Source organism: Myiozetetes cayanensis, unplaced genomic scaffold (assembly GCF_022539395.1).
Source record: "Myiozetetes cayanensis isolate MyiCay16 unplaced genomic scaffold, myiCay2020 scf9, whole genome shotgun sequence".
Lineage (NCBI taxonomy): Eukaryota > Metazoa > Chordata > Aves > Passeriformes > Tyrannidae > Myiozetetes > Myiozetetes cayanensis.
The window spans coordinates 6,403,447-6,421,708 of NW_026088185.1; the positions used below are offsets into that span (position 1 = coordinate 6,403,447).

The 18,262-nt window shown below is 44.6% G+C and overlaps 1 protein-coding gene across 5 annotated transcripts in view; it reads right to left on the reverse strand.

The window, feature by feature from the left end:
• FN1 (fibronectin 1) overlaps positions 1 to 5,586 on the reverse strand; it is a 53,300-nt gene extending 47,714 nt beyond the window's left edge. For 3 of the 5 annotated variants that reach the window (XM_050340022.1, XM_050340023.1, XM_050340021.1), the window contains exons 1-5: positions 5,381 to 5,585; positions 5,023 to 5,151; positions 3,414 to 3,551; positions 1,308 to 1,439; positions 1,044 to 1,181 (exon numbers count right to left, since the gene is read on the reverse strand). In XM_050340022.1, the coding sequence (XP_050195979.1) occupies positions 1,044 to 1,181; positions 1,308 to 1,439; positions 3,414 to 3,551; positions 5,023 to 5,151; positions 5,381 to 5,537 (694 nt within the window). In that variant the 5' untranslated portion in view covers positions 5,538 to 5,585. Of the gene's footprint in view, positions 1 to 1,043; positions 1,182 to 1,307; positions 1,440 to 3,413; positions 3,552 to 5,022; positions 5,152 to 5,380 lie in introns of all 5 variants that reach the window. The other 2 variants (XM_050340027.1, XM_050340024.1) reach the window with 2 other exon arrangements.
• Between the last annotated feature and the right edge of the window lie 12,676 nt (positions 5,587 to 18,262).

The window sequence follows — 18,262 nt, forward strand, 5'->3', positions numbered from 1 at the left end:
CATTTTATATGTATAAATTTGAATTTCTCTATTTGATTGCAATTGGAAAACAAAAAGAATAACGAACAGGTCATTATATAGTAATTTCCCCAACAATACAACAGGGAAGACTTGAGTTATGGCAAGAAAGCTACTGCCAAATACATTTTATTAGTAATAATAACTCCTCCAAAATTCACAAACAACACACTCTGTTTTATTCATTCCCATTTGACAGTTAATGATTTTTTTTCCCCATGTGTTTTTAACAGATTTAATATTGTCAAGGCTGGTTTGACTTTTATAGCTTATTTCTTGACCAAGTCTCTCCAGATCTTCAGTATTAATCCCAACCCTCCTCAGTGTTTTAGTTCTTTACAGGTCTGCTGCTTATATCAGCAGAAAGCCATTATTTGTGTACCTTGAGGCAACTGAATATGAGGTAACTGAAAGGTTCCAGAGGAGTTTCTCAAACTTTGCATAACCAAGGTATAAGGTACAAAGTTAAATTTTCTTGAGAAAACTGGTATAAAACAGAGATAGCTCCACTACAGAGCTTGCTCCTAACAGAACTGGAACAGAAGGTCAATAAACCAGCAAGATTTTGGATTTTAAAAGCCCTGTCTGCTTTGCAAATACAAATATCATGGAATATTTACGGTAATGTCCCTCAGTAATGCAAAAACTTGGGGGGGGGGGGTGGAATCACCTGCGCTGCAAACAGGGGAGTGAGGAGAACTGAGAGGTGAAAGGGTAGAGCAGGCAAAACAAACCCTGGTTTAGCTAATACAAATCAAACAGTAATAGAGAAAAAAATACACTATTTTAATCTGGCAGATCATGCTGATGGAATAGGAATGGAATCTTTAAAACACCTAATTGTCCCTCATGAGGCTCCTTAAAAACATAGAAGTGGAGCTACTAGGTAAACTCTCTGCCATTTTGTGGACCAAACAAAAAAACTACTGTCACTTGCACAGGGTAGACAAAGCAATAAATAAGAAAATCAATGAAAAATAAACAAATAAAATGGAGCAGCTGGCAGTTGCCAGGCTGGCACTTACTTCTGGAGGTGCAGGTGATGCGGCCACTGCCCTCACCCAGGCAGGTGCAGTCCACCATCATCCAGCCCTGGTAGGGTTTCTCCCAGGTCTCTCCCACCACATAGGATGTCCCAGCCGTGTTGTCGTAGCATCGCTCAGCTATGAGAGGGAAGGGGATCAGAGCCCACCCAGGGCATTCCCACATGGGGATGCCTCAGGAAAGACAAGGAGGAAGGGACCACACACCTGACTGTGCTGAGGGAGAAGGAAGGAACAGCCACTTACCCACAGGCTTGCAGGTCCACTCGCCCTTCCCATTGCCCAGGCACACACACTCCAGCATGTATCCACCCGTCTCGTGAGGCCTGCGCCACGTGTCACCGATCTTGTAGGACTGGCCACCCTCATGGCAGCGATCTGTGGAGGGAGAGAGGGGAGCTCAGGTGAGGGACACACCAGGGACAGCATGGTGGGGACCAGGTAAGGGACACCTGGCCAGGGGCAGCTGGGCTGGAGGGAGGCAAGGAGAAGGAGCGGGGCAGTGAGGAGGAAGAGCGGGGCAGTGAGGAGAAGGAGCGGGGCAGTGAGGAGAAGGAGCGGGGCAGTGAGGAGAAGGAGCGGGGCAGTGAGGAGAAGGAGCGGGGCAGTGAGGAGAAGGAGCGGGGCAGTGAGGAGAAGGAGCGGGGCAGTGAGGAGAAGGAGCGGGGCAGTGAGGAGAAGGAGCGGGGCAGTGAGGAGAAGGAGCGGGGCAGTGAGGAGAAGGAGCGGGGCAGTGAGGAGAAGGAGCGGGGCAGTGAGGAGAAGGAGCGGGGCAGTGAGGAGAAGGAGCGGGGCAGGCTGTGGCTGCCTCCTCTATCACCCTGTAAAACACCACTCGCCATTTTCCACTGGCACCACCATTTTCTTTGCCTCCCAGGCCCTGTTCTCTACTTCCAGCTAACCGCCTCCACGTTCCAAACCACATCTGAAACCTGGTTGGTGAAAAGGGAATGTCGGGACCTGAGGAGGTACTATTTCTCCCTCGCACCCCTCTCCCAGGCCGAGGGCTGGTGAGTAAGGGTTTGCCTCCATCTTAATACCGGTGATGCCACTCAGGTTTCTCTGTGGCCACCCATGAGGGACACGGTGGCCAGGCCATCATGTGGAGTATAAGGAGGTGCTTGGCGTGAGGGAGGGAAACACAGTGAGGGCCATTTGCAAACAGAGGGTCCTCTTCCACAGGAAAAAAAAAAGAAAAAAAATAAAAAAACCTTTATTAGGAGCTACTAAAATGTTTTGTGGGCTCATTTATGAAAGCAGGGAATCTAGGAGCTCTGAAGGTTGAGTCAAAGCCAGTTGCAGTCAGTGAGACTCTCCAGTGAGCTCTAAACCAGGCTGATGACGAGGAAACGAGACTGCTCTTTTGTTTGCAATTTCCTTACTGACTCTTTCTTTTCTTACAACACTTATCATCCCTGCCCAATAACACACCATTAAATTCAGAAGGGCTCCAGCTCTACTTGTTAGATTCAATGCATTATTTTTTTCCCATGCTGCAATGATGGCTGGTTTTTCGAGTCCTCTGTGGCAACACTACTATAGGATCATCATGTGTGTCTTAAACAAGAAACTGGATACTTTTTAGAATAAGACTTTTCTCAAAAGGTGCCTCAGAGACTTTGAAATCTCAGCCTAGAAGTCCTGACACAGTGATCTTCATCTGTGCTCATAGAAAGTGTAATTATGAACTGAAGGGAAATTGTGAACAATTCAGTGACTCAATAAGGAAAGGATTTCCAGACAGAGACGTGAAAGGGGATCTGGGGAGAAAGGACCAAGGGAAGTGAGAGAAGATCAAAAGGAAAGTATGGCTCAGGGTAGTGAAAAAGGAATTGCAGAAATACATTAGGCTGCTGTCTGGATATCCAATCCCAGTTCCCTTATGGACAAGTGTTGGATGACATTTTTGGAGGATGGAGGACTGACTCTTGGGTGGCATTTATTTATTATCATTTATTCTGAGTAGTCCCATTAATGCTGATGGTGTATCAGCAGCTGCAGAGCAGACCCTTGTTCTTTTTTCCAGTCAGAAAAACTACTTTCAAAGGTGTGCCTGTGAAGATGCAACGCACTCTTGTACGTAGTAAATATACTAACCTGTATGGCTGGACACTAACAGTAATATTTGGCCTATGTTTTTACACATAGCACTTGACCTCTTGAAAGAGGAATTTGCTTGTGCAAGTGTACGTACATGGGGCAAGGACTTTCAACTCCAAAATTCTGACGGGCTTTGGATCAACCTCCCCTGCAACTCTCTAGCTAATAGGCATTGGGAATATTGTGCATATTGCTCTGGAAAATATGACACCAAGGAACAATAGTTCTAGTAATAGGCTTTTAGTTACATACTGGCAATGGTGCAGCTGATTCTCCCACGTCCAGCTCCAATGCAAGTACAGTCCCAGATCATGGAGTCCTTGGGGCGCTCGTAGGTCTCCCCTACTCGGTAAGTGGATCCCGTGTATTTGTCAAAGCAAGTCTCTTCAGCTGTGAGGGGGGAAAAACCAAAAAATCAGCTTCATGTAACCACACCAGTAACATGTACAGTCAAGAGCAACACACGTTCCTCGCCTCCACACATAGATACTCCTTTTTTTCCTGTGGAAAAACACCTATCAGTCTCCTTTTTCTTCCTGGGATAAAGCAGCACAGAGGAAGTTGGGTGAAATTTGTCTCCTCAAGGTCCCCAAGATGCTGAATAACCTTTTCTTCCCTCCCCTAGTGAGCCAGAAGTTGCTGCATGGCACTTCACAGGAATGCCTGTGAAAAGGATCAATCCCAGCTGTTTGAAGCCAACAGTACAGAAGACAGGAGGGAACAAACATCCCCTGGAAGCTGTGTGCTTTGTCATGCTAATCCTCTTTGTTCTGACTTGGTAAAAAATGAGTGTATTAATCCCAAATTCTGCAGCAGTCCCACCAAAGTCAATAGCAAAGTTCACTAGTGAATTGTTCGTACTCGTGCATGAGTAAGTGACTACAGAATGTCAGTGCTGCCACTGGACTCAAGATCTGCAACAGCACAACTTGCTTCACTACTGGACAGATAAAGTTCACTGTGTCATAAAGAAAAACTTGCTAATGGACTTTGAAACTCTAAAACTTGGGAATCTCTGCAGGGGAAGTAAAGTCATATTGAACTCCCTTTTATGGAGGACTGAGTACTCCTTAAAACACTCCAGCCCTGAGGCAGGCAGCACAGGAGCCTTGCAAAACAGATGGCTGGGACGCTCCCATCTGTCTTACATGAACACTATCAGCCAGGAACCAGTTTTTCTCTCTTCTATCTCCATAGCAGCATAAAGAAATTATGGCAAACCAGTGGCTTCAGACCAATAAATACAGATAGATTGCATCTGATAATCAGAACTACACTGTATCCTGGAGAGAAGCATCCTACAGCAGACCTCACATTTCAACTTCTTTCTGTTACCTAAACTTTTTCTGCACAGACTAAACAATCTCATTTTACACTCAATTATAGAAAGCTCACAGCACGGCCGGGGGGCTGTGGAAAGTTAGTAAGTTGAAATATTTTTAAACAAGCTGACGACACCGCACAGCTATGAAAAGTTGGGGTGAAGCAATCAAACAGTGCAGAACCAGAGCTGCAAAGTGACTCCAGATTTGAACTTCCCCGTGTGAGTCCAGGAGTCAGTTCAGTTCATTATAAAGAAGAGGTTTGGCTCCAAAATTAATGTTTAGATCCAATCCTCCAGAGAGATGAGTGATGTTTGGCTCAGGATTCTGGTGGCAGGCTCATCACTAATGAAAAGCATTTCTTAAAATCCCAAGCCAGATCTTCAGTGTAATTGAGTGTAGATCACATTACTGACCCTAAGCACCAAATTTCAGCAGAAAACCCAGGCTGCCAGCTCTAAATCGTACAAGGCTTAGCTTACTCGGCTCCAAAAGCCATGCCGCGGTCTCGATGTAGACAAAAGGGGCCACCAACTTACGTTCGGGCTTGCTCTCGCAGTTGAACCCTCGGCTCCCACCGTAGCAGGTACAGACCAGCGTGTTTCCCAGGTAGATGCGCTCCCACTGCTGGTTTATCTGATAGTACCTTCCATTGTCATAGCAAGTCTCTGGGGGAAGAGGAGGAGGAGGGGGATGCAGAGGGGGAAGAGAAGGCAAAGTTCGGTGTTACAGAGGGCAGCAGCCGGGAGGGAAGGGGCGCGGAGCGCACACGTGTGCGGGTCCCGCCGAGCCGAGGGGCGACCGAGGGCGAGCGCGGGGGGCACACGAAGCCCCCCGGGGCCACCGGAGCTCCCGCAGCACGGCCCGCGCCCTGCCCTGCCCCCGGGCGGTACTCACGCTTGCCCTGCGCGGGGGTGCCCTGCGGCACCGACGTGGTTTGGGTCTGCGCCTGCCGCCGGCTCTTGCCGCCGGCTCCGCGGCGAGGTCCCCCCGCCGCCGCGGCCCCCAGGCAGAGGGCGAGCAGCGCCAGCCGCCACACGGTGCGGCCCGGCATCCTGGCACAGCTGGGCTCGGCTCGGCTCGGCTCGGCTCGGCTCGGCTCGGCTCGGCACGGACAGCCCGACGGACGGGACGGCGGCGCCGCCCGGGCGCTATATAGGGCGGGCTGGGCGGGGGGAGGCGGCCGCCGCCGCCCCGCCGCCCATTGGCCTCGGCGCCGCCGGGGGCCGGGCGGGGGCCACCACCGCCTTGCCGGACCCGCCGGGGTGGGAGGCCCGTCTTCCCTCGAGCAGAGCGGCCGTGCCATTTTGTACAACATCTGGCTGAACAAAATGGCCTTTTTTGGGGGGGAAGGAGAGGCAAACTTTTCTTTTTTCCTCTGAGCAGCGCTGCCTGTAAGCGGATACTGCTCCGTTCAGGAGGAATAATGTTCTGCACAGGGGAGAAGGTGAGGTGTAACATACGGGTTGGACATAGGAGCCCTGAGTGATGTTTTATCTGCTGCTGGGGACTCAAGGTTAAAAGCTTTCACACCTCACTTGGAAAGAACGGCGCAATTGCATTCTATTCAAGATGAATTTAATACTCTCTTTCTCTTGCTTTATTTTTTTGCTGTCCAAAATAAACTCTGAGAACAAAAGAAAAATGAAAAAAGAAATAGTAGGTGTTGAACCTTTATTAAGTAGAAAGATTCTTCAGTGTGTTGACCTAGTGTAACCCTGCTATATACAAATTTTGTCAACCTCTTCCATCTGTCTTTCTCCCATAGCCATCTCTGCTGCTTTGGGGGGGCTCTCTTTTCCTGAGTTGGAAGGAATACTACAAAGCAGAGAGTGTGCACAGTAATTGGGGCTCTCAAGCTGCCACTGAGCAAAGCACAGTGTGCGCCCCATTCTGGTGCAGCACCTGGACCAGCACCAAGTTCAGATCATACAGGAAGGTTGTGTTGCTGACCATTTTCATGCCTCTCTAGAACACTCTGTCTTGGCAAAGGGATTACGAATCTGAAAACTCTGCTGTGGTTCCTGATGTATTAAAGCAACTCTTCAGAAAAACCCAAGTGTGAAGTAGTTGACTGTATGTCCAGACATCTTAAGCTGACCTGCCACAGGTCTCCGTAAGAGTTCTTCAGCATGTTGGGCACCAACATGTTGTTGGTTACACTTACAGCAAACCCACTGTGTCATCTTTACTGGAATGCAAGCAGTAGTATCACACGGGGGATGAAGACTCTTTCAGCAGGCAGAGTGCGGATCCAGCGCGAGCTCTGTTCCAGGAAAGCATGGAGTTGTGACATCAGGTGTCTGTTTGCAAAGAAATTTCTTTTCCTCTGTGTGAGGAGTGCCCACAGATACATTAACACAAGCTTCCCTGCTGAAAACTTACTGGAAATTGAAACCTGACCTGGCAATTGAGGTGAGCTGTGGTGAGCTAATTCCCACCTTTCCTAATTTTTATTTTTAGATCCACTGTGCTGCCTTTTTTTTTTCTTCTTTTTTCTGGGTTACTGGACACACATTATCCCTCAAAATAATCACGGAACTAAGATGGCCAACAGCAAGGGAGAGCATTAGCTTTTGAAGCGGGACATGTCATCATAAACTAGCAAATATCCAGTTTCTTGAAATGAGAACTGGCTTTCAGAAAGTGTTCCTGCTTTTCTGAGACCTGAAATATGAAGTGTCAGCCTGAAATTCCAGCTCACAACATAGCTGGAATTCTCTGATAAAAGCCAGGTGAAAAGCACGTTGTCAGAAAATGTTTCTGTGTGACCGTTGGATGTACTTTACCTTGTCTGCTCCAAAGGAAGCCTTACTGCGTGGAAATTATTGGAAAAGAAGAGGTTTCCTTCCAGGAAACATATATGTGCAATGGGGAGGCAATCTGAGGTCACTTTTCCAGTTACTGTGTAGAGATCCAGTGAGTGTGTGAACAGGTCCTACTGCTGCTACTGGCTGCTAATTGAGCTCAATTGACGTGGAAAAGGAAAGGGTAATGAGAAGTCTTCAAGAACAAGAGGATTAGGATACATCAAATTCGCCAGGGAAAACCTGCTTAAATATAAGTGCTAAGTACAGGTAATCCATAAGGAACAGGCTGCGGTGGAATAAGCAAACATGAGGAAGAAACCTCGGCTTTTAGGGACTATTTGCAAACGGCATTTAAAAGGTTCGTATCCCAGGTGTAGCCCCCATGAAGGTTAAATTATCAACAATGACCTCATTTCTGTCTGCTTTAAGTCCAGTTCATGTCACCACTTAGGTCTTTAAGGGCAGTATAAGTATTTACACAAAACTGAAAATGGAATTCAGTCTGAAAACTGAATGAGAAAAGACAGTGTTAGCAAGCGTGTGACTGTGTCTAATTCTCTCCACGGCGTTAGTTACACGAACACAGGGACATATGTAAGATTCTTGTTTAAGAAAACATTACTGGAAGCACACAAAAAAATTTACAATTTTCAATTAGTTTCTTTCATAGCCATCATTTATTAGCAACCAGAAATAGTCTTAGGAGTCATATTTCAAGACAATTTGGAGCAGCCTGGTTTCACTTCTAAAGGAATCTCTGACAGTAATTATGACCCAAACATGCAGTAATTTTTCTATTGCATGCTGTTAGCCTTTGTGAGATGTCTCTTATTTATTTTGGGAAATGGATGGAACTCCTTGTCTGTCCTGCTGTCAGTGCATCCCTCAAGCCAACAGGAAATGAAAGGAAGAGTCACCTGAAGTCTTCCTTCGGATGACATCAGTTTGAATTCATAAACCACCCATCCATGGTTTCCTCATCCAAATAAGGATTAGGAATGTCCCAGACCTCTGCTTTAGCCATGGCTATTATGATTCATATTCTTGGTCTATTCATATTTTTTTCCTACTGAAATCCTACCTTTTCAACTCTTGGCTAGGAAAGGCACATGCCCTTATAAGGTTCTCCTGCCTTTTGTTGCTCCATTGAATTGCTCTGCAGATAAACCTCTCCACTGGGTCAACTTGATTTCCTTTATTGCACACGCTCGTGGGGAGCCACACGTATGAGTGGGAGCACGGTCTGTCCCCATAGCCATTCCTCTGCAAATTCCAACAGCAAAGAGGGAAGATGAAACAGTACAGAAAGCACCACACCAGGTCACTTGTTATTCTAGAAGGAACCTTAGAAAAAAGGCCACGTGGGCTTAATCATCTCCTTCTAAAATTATCACTTATCAGGAACAAGAATCGGAAAGAGGAAGGTCAGGATTCCTCTCTATGACAAAGGGAGACCATCAAATGCTTCCTGCAGTTCCCAAATATTTTGCAAGAACTCCTGTTGCGAGCTGAAAATTTCTGAATCATCACAATTTCAAGTCTGTGGTTTTTGTTAGGTCACAGCAAAACTCACTTCGAGGCTGCTGAGGTTCTACTGCACAGTGCTCCATTCACTGCTGAGTGTCTCATCCAGGAATCCGGAACACCAGTCTTTAAAGGAAATTCATTCCTTCTGCTGGTGAACTGCAGCTCCAGGGACGTAACTTTGTGCCGGTTCTCAGAGTAGGGATGAATTTCATCGGGTATAAATGCTTCGTGACAGGGCACTAATTAAGCCTTTGGCACTCTCAGTGGAAATTCCCTTCTCTTCTCCCTCCTCCCTAGTCCTTCCTAACGAAATGTTCAGTGTCATTGGTGCAGAAAAGTGCATTTCTTTGCTCCAGTTGTCCATGGATTCTGATATTTAGTTTGATCTACCTGAACTCTTGTGTTTTGCCAGTGATGAGAAGTTCACAGCCACAGCTCTTGTTTGGCAATAGGGTCTTCAGTCCTGTTTAACCCTCGTGAGCCACTCCCTGCAAAACTGGGGGGGAAATCAGCTTTGGAAAGCAAGGGGGAAGACATTTTCATTCTGATCCAGGTAGAGGAGCTCTTTTGGGGCTTTCGGGTTGTTTGCTTGTTTTCCTGATTTGTAAGGAGGTGTTTACATTGCATACAAGTGATTTAAGAATGGAAACTGAGACCCTACCCTGCTCCCTGTTGCCAGCTTGTCAAGAAAAATGAGAACCCTCATGAGACCCATGACAATGGGAATCAGCAGGCAAGTGGCATGGGACAGTCCTTTGTTCCCAGGAGAAGCTTCTGGATGGGCAGCACCAGCTTGAAATAGCTGAAAACCTGTTCTTCATCACATTTTGAGATGTTTCACAGATACCTGAATCCTGTTCATGTTGCCCTAAACCCTTTGGAACCCCCACCCTGATGCCCTGCGGGGTAGTTCTGAGGCACTTCTGGGAACTTGTCAGGGCAGCTCTGGGAGTGGATCGGTGTTTCAGGATGTGTCATGAACACCATTGAAAAGGGACTGTGGGACCTGGCTTGGAACACCAAGCATGGTGGGGACAGCTCTCCAAAGATGTTATTTTAGGCAGGGCTGAAACTAGTTTGTCCTGAGGGCTGTTCTCCCAGGATGATGTCTGCCTGCTCAGATTCTGGTGGCTGTTTTTATTTAGTCATTATGGGTTTCTAACAATAATTTGACTTTTGAGTAATAGAGGGTTTTTTCTTTTAATGAAAGGACAACAGTTAGTTATGTCCATGTTAGGATCACTTGCATCTCCCTCAAAGCCCTGAAACAGAGTTGAAACCCTCCCTTTTTCCACAGCAGTTTTAAAAGTACTAAAGTAAAGTGAAATAACGGTGATATCACAACCAGCAGCATGAGGTGAACTTGGCCACAAACTCTGGTGTTTCAGTGCAATTCCTTTTATTCTCTCCCAGTGAATATGGCAAACCACACTGAGTGGTGTTTAATTTTAGGTAGGCCTGGTTTAAATCCAGAAATAAATGTTAGTGCTGGGTTGAGCTTGACTTGCTGAGAGGAAGCCGAATACACTGAGCAAGCAAACAGCCATTTATTATGATTATTATTGTGGACTGCGTAATGGGTTGAAATTGAAAGTCGCAAAGGGCTGAACTAAGCCAGGAGCATCCAGAAGGAAAATATTTTGGCTCCAAGCTACAGTTTGTCCTGTTTCCTTCTTAGCCCTTCCACCCAGCATTACATGGAGGCAAGGAGTGTGGATAGTTCTTTTCTGCCAATCTGGAAGGGTTTGCCTTTTGCTTTTTTCTGTCTTCTTCTTTTACAGTTAGTAACCTGATTTTTTGGCTGCACTCTCAGAGATGAGAGAAGCTCTCACTTTCACTTGTTTTTCAGCCCTGCCCAGAAGTTCTCACTGGCCTCCTGTTTTACTTTCCAGCTTCTGGGGAAGAACTTCTCCCTGTCTGTATTCTCACTTTTTGTTCTTCCTCCTCTTCCACCCTCTGCCTTCCGGTGGCCCAGCTCTCCCGGCCAACAAGATGTTCCTTGGTTTCTGATGTATTTATTTTAACTTGGCTGTTGCTACAGCCCAGCAATAGTGTCACTTCTCCTGTGGGACTTTCACAACTCTTTCTCTTTTGTGGGTGGGAATCCAGCCCAGAGAGAGGCCCAGAAAAAGGCAGAAGGGCTGTTTCTCAGTTATTCAAACTCCTTGTGGAAGATGAGCTTCTAGCTAGAGGTTTTAGTAAAGCAGTCAGGAGTTTCATTCTGTGTCAATCTGTCAGCTCATATTTACTCTGAAACCAGGGCTTCTTAAAGGTATGATCCTTATAGGTGGAGCTTTGCCAAGGGAGAGTTTTGGTTCTATATAGCATAGGTTTTGTTAAGATTTTTCTGTTCTCAAGTCACTTCCATTGGAAACCTCCAACTAGAGTCAGGCTGAGAACTGGAGCTACCTTGGTCCTATGTCTCACTGCTTAACTGTTGGTGTGTGGCTACATGTTACATCCTAGTTGTACTTTGATTCATTTTCAGCTGAAAGCTGGACCTCATGGCAAAGGACTTTCTATACTGACTCAAGAGAACTTCTGCTCTGCCATTAATCCCTTGAATTAATTCCTTACTTTCAACTGTTGATTATAGTGGGTTAGACTTTTTTATTTTCCCTGGCACTCAAAACTGATAATAGTCCATATATGTTTTTTGATTCTATTTCTTGTTCTGGTTTGGGGGTTTCTTTGCATCTTGGCCTGCCTTGGAGTTTCTATTTTAAGTCTGTCCATAAAATGTAACAGATTTTGAGCTGATGCTTTTCCAACAGCCATCACTTACCTCATTTACCTTTCTGACAATATTTATGGAGTTTACAGTGTCTTCGCTCTTGAGATGACAAATTATTGTAGTAAAAGTAACTATACATGGTTTTCACTGACCATTTTACATAATTCCTTCTGCCATCTATGCAGATACAGCCACACCAGAGGAGTTTCTTTGCAAATGGAAGTTTTATCACTGATAGGATTTAGCCATGATGTCTGTATGGTTGGCTGAGCTGGAGATGCTGCAACAGGTTTTCCACAGGGACATCACATGTGAAAACAAGTCAGTTTGCCCAGAACAAGGAGCCGTGCCCATATTCCAGGAATCCCATTTCACGACTTCCAAGCGCTTACACGCTGATTTAAAGCATCAAAGTGTTTTACAGGAAAGCTGGTGGTTCAGACACATCTCTTCTCCTGCAGAATTCTCCTCTCAAGGCCAGCCAGCACCTTTGACAGCTGGTCAAAGGGTAGTTTAATCTACACTTGCTTGGATATAGCTCTCCTTTAATGACACAGGAGCAGTGGCCAGGCAGGCACTCAGGAGTGTAATGGATGAAAAACTAAATCCCTTACCTTACAATAAGGTGATTGCAGTCCAGCCTGTTGAACTGAACAATAAAATTCACGTTTTTCTTAAATGGAGCAGGATTTAGCCCTGTTAGCAGGTTGATCTAAGGTAATGATTAGCACTTCCATAGACATGGAGACAGAGGGATGAAAAAAGGCTCTTTCAAAGGAGAAAAAAAAAAGAAAAAGCTTAAATAGTTTGACACAATCTGGAGGGGAAAGTTTCTCATTATGTTGTCCAGGATAGCTTCTGGCAACACCAAAAAAGCTGAGCATCATTTTTAAGTGAAGTAGGAAGATTTTCAAAGATGCATCATATCTTGTGGTCATATGCTAAAAACAAATATCCCAAAGCTCTTGATGATGCATCTGGTGTTTATGCTGATTGAATATGTCCCAAGTCAGCCCTATTTATTGGAGGCACATTTTTACTGAGCTGGGTCATGCAGAAATTGAAGTAAACATTACCTAAATGTGTCTCATCAAATCAGGGCATTAATCTGGCTGCATTAGTACAAACCCACTTTCTGTCCATTACACATCTGAAAGATTTATAGGTGAAAGTAGAAGCTTCAGAGTCTGGAGATATACATTGTTTCTGCATTTGATTATAGTCTCCAGATTTACACACAATGCTGGAAGAGATCATAACTAACTTTCCAGGAACAGCATTCACTTTTTCCATGGAGAGCATTGGTGTAAAATGAAGATTACATGTACACAAAATGAAGGGAAAGGTTTTGACAGTAGGTTGCTTCAATTAACTCATAATCAGAAATTTCATGTGTAATATTGAAAATAAGTGTTCCACATGGCCTTTATCTCCTGACAGACAGTTCCCTCTCCCTGTTTTCCGGCTCTGTTTCAGTGGTGCACAGGGACATGGAAATGGAAGGCTGCAAAGGGCCTGTATAAATCTCATGTCTTCAGAGAATATTTTCCTGAAATATACCTTCTAAAAATTGTTCTTTTTCCTTCTATCAAATAAAATATCCAAAGACATTTCTTGTATGGAAAAAAAAAGGAGTAGAGAGAGACAAATCTTTGATAGGCTTTTTTTTTATAGAAGATGGATAATCTGTGCATGGGAAAGAAATATTTAAGATAAGAGAATTCTAAGAGAATTCTAAGGGTCACAGGAAAATCAGTGATATTTTACCAATGTTGTTGTAAGGTGGCTCTGTGGCAGTGCTTTGGGCTCTAGGGACTGGTGTTTAAGCCCCTCTGAAGTGCCTGGGGCTCAGACTGGCCTAAGAACATCCACCTCAAGTGTGTTTGAGACCTAAGATTGTGTGACAGGCCAGACCCAAGAGACTTGAGAGCCTGAGTCTTGTTGAAAGACAGCACAATTTAGGTTTCTGAGTGCCTGAGTCCATATGGTCATGTCATTCAGGCCCCTGAGTCCTGCAGGAACACAGAAACATTGGCAAGCAGATGGATCAGCCAGGGGAAGCAGCGCTGGGCAGGAGGCCATGCAATGTCCTGAACTCCTTGCTGTTGTTGGCTCACGGGCGGTTTTGTAGCTGAAAGGCTCAGCCTGTGACCCTGCAAAGCCTGAGATGTGCAGCTCTACCTGCTGCAGTAATTCTGCTGTTTGAGCTCCCTTGGCTTTGAGTTCCCATCTAAACCAAGGCAGGCGTGGGCTCGGTCCCTCCACTGTGAGCAGCTCGTGGATACCTCGGCATCCTCAGCATCCACTCTGGGAAAGTGGGGAGGAATAAGCTGCGTGACAGGGCCATAAATTACATGGAGAGGAGAGGAAATCTTGGCACCAGATCATAGCTGCTGGAGAGATGAGAGCCATGGCAGACACATGAGGAGAAAAGGAAAGGAAGGCTAATATTTGAGAGGAAGGCAGAAATTTTACTGCTAGACTTTGTTCCACTGAAATGAGACAATTTCTGACCTTGGTTTCTTTGGGAGCAGGCTTGGTCTCCTAATTTCTGTGTAATGTTTGGGTTTTTTTGTCTACCCTCTCAGGGAAGGATTGATACTTTAAGACCATTAGAAATCTGCCTTCTTTATAGAAAAGCCAAAATCCATAAAGTGTGACTGATTTTTTAGTAGGCCGGGGCAATCTCACAAAAGCATTCCTACTGTGTGTGCCTATCCCCAAATCCATGGACTGCAGTTATATCTTTAAATTTGTCTGCCAGCCTTCACAGGGTATGGGCCTAAATATTCTTTCCACACCTAGTGTCCATCACAAAGCCTACATGTACTGTGTAAAATGCATTTTTTTCCTTTGAAGTTTCATAACCTTTTAACATCCTTATAAATGTGTTTAAAAACTGTGTGACTTTAAGACATGCTTGGAAAACCTTCAAACAATTGCAAATATGCACACCAAAAAAATCTGTACTTGGATGAGGTAATCCACAAGAGGGTTTCCAGTTGGCCTTTTGAAAACCAACTATTTTATATATAAATGTCAACGTTAATTAAAAATCAACACAGAACAGGAAATAAAACCCCATAATGCTGTATTGGTTATGATCTGAATACACTGATTAGGTATTTCTAAGAGTTTATTCCTGCTCTTGGAAGCCATCAAGTTTTTTAAAAGAAACAAACAGATACACCCCCACTGGAAGATACAGCCCATCAGATGATTTCATACTGAAACCAACACGTGGAGAAAGATTTTCAAAGACATTGTGGCTCCTTAATAATGAAAATGGAGCACCCTAATCCTTCTGGCATCTGTAAAAATCCCTCCCATGATTTCAGCATATTGGCCAAAGCCCCCTCCCTGGAGAGCTGCTCTTGTCTGTGTAGGTTTAAACCGTGAATCAGTGAGACCTCAGGAGTTAATATTTGTGTGCTTATGCTCTTAGTTGACTTTTCTGAGTGGTACTAAATGGTTTTTTAGATCCAATTCTCAGATACACAGAATGTGCCTTCCAACACTGCTGGTAATACCCAAACTGCAGGAGGGAATAGGAAATGGCCTGAGCTCAATCCATCCTCAGGACAATCTTACACTGATTAATTTATGGTTGTCCTCAATGCCACCCAGCAGGTGTCAGTGCTCCCGAGTTGCTCCAGAAATCTGTTTATTTATTGCTGCTACATACATTGCTGCATTTTTTAAGGGATCGAAGAATATGCAAGAGCATCCCAGGCATACTTTATTACCTTTGCTGTGAAAAAGTTATCAAATCATAACACTTTAAATCAGGGATTGTATACAGATCAAATCAATTTTAAAACCTTGCCCTATGGTGTGTCCAGTGCTATACACACCATTTCTTTTAATGAATGCACAGTGCCACTCCAAACATGGAACTGCTTACCTCTTCAAGTCTTTTTAGGTCAAATTCTCTCCTAAATGGTAGAACATAAATAAAATGGTGAACTCTGCTGACCTCCAGGGAAGGTAACACATTAGATATCACTCACTGATTCGTTTTGCCTTATTGAAAGAAGAGACTTCCTAATTTTAAATCCAAGCACAGCTTTGGGGTGTTTTGATCTGGGACTTTAAAACGTAGATTCATAGTCATAATTACATTTGTGTGTCTACTAAATGTAGATTCGGTATAAATGAACAAATTACATAATGTTTATTAGGTGGGAACTAGAAGACATGACCTTGTTAAGCTGGTGGCAGAAGAACCAGCAGCAAGGACACCATCACACACATCACCTGTGGGTGATGGCTTCCCAAAACTAAAGGGTTTTTCGTAGGGAAAAGTCTCAGCAAATGCCCATCACTGCCTGGAAAGGCCTAGAAATCAGTCTTCAATCTTTCCTGCTGCAGAGGAATGTGAATGAGGCTGCAAGCAACTGCTGAATCCTGCAAAGGAGAAAGGAAACTTCTCACCTGTCACCATTTACAAGTCACCAGAGGCACTGGAAGTATAAATACAATAACTCCCTGCAGTAGCAACAGCTTTGCAGTGAACAGCACTGGCACCCCAAACCCCTGGGTTAGATTATATGCCGTGCATGATGAATGCTTCTGGTTTAAAATATTCCAGAGAGGACATTTTTTATCTCTCCCCTCTTCCTGACTTCTACCAACTGCGTTTGCATCTAATAAAATCCAGATGCTCCTTGAAATAAAATTGTTGCTACAGTGGACCACAAAACTTCTTTTGAAATTAAGGTTGTGGCATTTTTTAGCCAATGCTCCCTTTCGCTGCAGTGGACTCAGAGCAGGAGGCAGATTTTAGGACAGTGAAACACAGACAGAAGGTGTTTATTCTACCTGCTAACTGTGGTATTATTGCTCCTCAGTGCTTGGGTGGACAGTTTCTAACACGGCTTGGATCTAATATTTATAGACAGGTAGATCTTAGAAAACTGCCCTGAGCACCAGTGGGATTTCTCCTGACCTGATGTATATTTACCTGGATGTACTGGCATGGCCTGAGGAGCTCAAACAGCAGCATGCCCAGGGAAATTTGGAGGCACACTTGCCAAGGAAGACGTTTTGGATGCCGTGTCAGGGAACGCTACGAGGCACCGCTGTGATGGTTTGTGACAAGTTTGTGGCAGAGAGCCAAGCCAGACAAAAAGTGAATTTATTGCGGGTCTATTATGACTACAGTAATAACCATCTTTTATGCTGGTATGACAGCCTGTTTTCATTTGGTAGAAAAGAGCAAAGGCTTTTATGTGCAAACCTTGGCTTGCACACCTCTGCCTTAAATCATCTCTGCTACCACCATGGCAAAAAACCTGGACTCCCTGTGTGCTTTGTATTGCCAGCCATCCCTGGGCACTAATCCCTCTTCCAGCAATCCTCCCTTAACCACACCTCTGGTATGTGCACATTGTCCCTCACCCAACTTGCAGTATTAAGAAATAGGTTTCCTTTGTTTAAAGAACTGAAATGCTCAGATTGCAAGAACTGTTCTCCCTGTGTCCAACAGGAATTCATGTGTGGCCCCGGTGCTTCTGAAAGCCTGTTGCCCTTTCTGAAGCAAATGCATCTCAGAAAATCACAGATTGCTTTTCCCGGGGTCAGGTGTTACGTGGAATAACACGATGACAACTATGCTCTTTTCAAGTTCTGAAATTCTTTTAAAATTCAATTTCAAATTCTTTTCAAGTCACAAAAACTTGGGAGCCCTCCTCTTTGAAAACCTGAAAGTTGACAGGGGGAAAATCAGTTTTCAGGGTCGTCTTTGTTATTTTGAGCAAACTGAATATATCATTTACATAAAGAAAAAAAAAAGTTAAGGAAATGTTTTAACTTCAATGTTGTGGCAAATTCTAATAATAAAAGGAAAAATAAACCAGCTTGATATCCATTAAAATTTCTAAATATCCTGATACTGACTTGAAAAATAACCCTGAGAGAACTCAGGATGGAAAGATGTTACTGCAAGGATTGTTTCATGAAAAGTATACTAAGAGGCCATAAAACCAGCTATTTTGGGGATGTCAGAGTGGAAATGACACAAAGTACAACAACTGAAAGGAAAGATGGAGATCCTGATGTCAACCACTTAGGCTGCTGATGGGTCTGTGTGTGTGAAGGTATTACTGTACAGAAGATAAGGAACATTCAGTGTCTCTGGTGTATTTAGACTGATAAAAGTCTTACCCTGAGAACAAATACAGAAGACAATTTGAGCCATCAAAATAACCCACTGCATAAAAAAAGAAAAAAAAACAACTATTTTTGAAGAACTGTTACTTCTGTCTCCAGTTTAACGTGTGCTGGGTCTCATGGGTGAAATGTAGGTGTGCACAGGTGGACAGGTCACAGCTTGGACTTCAGACCAGCTGTGCACGTGGCAGACTGAATCGGAGAAGTGCAGGATGGACATGAGTCCTTTGCAAGGCTGGAACAGAGGAAAGCCCTCGATTTTCACTGCTCATTGACAGTCACCTTCACAGTGAACATGCTGGGACTCAAAGTTTGACATCTAGGCAACTTTCAAACCCATGGCAGAACTCCAGCAGCTCTAAGAAGTTCAAGACTTCAGCTATTAATCATTTTGCCTGCAGAGAGGAATTGGATGTAGACTTGGTTACTGCAGGTGCTTGTGCTCATTGCAAAGTCAAGGTACAAGGACTCCAAAATTCTCCTGCTCCAATCCTGGGGTTGGCTATGCCAGAGATGCAGAGTGTTCCAGAAGGCATT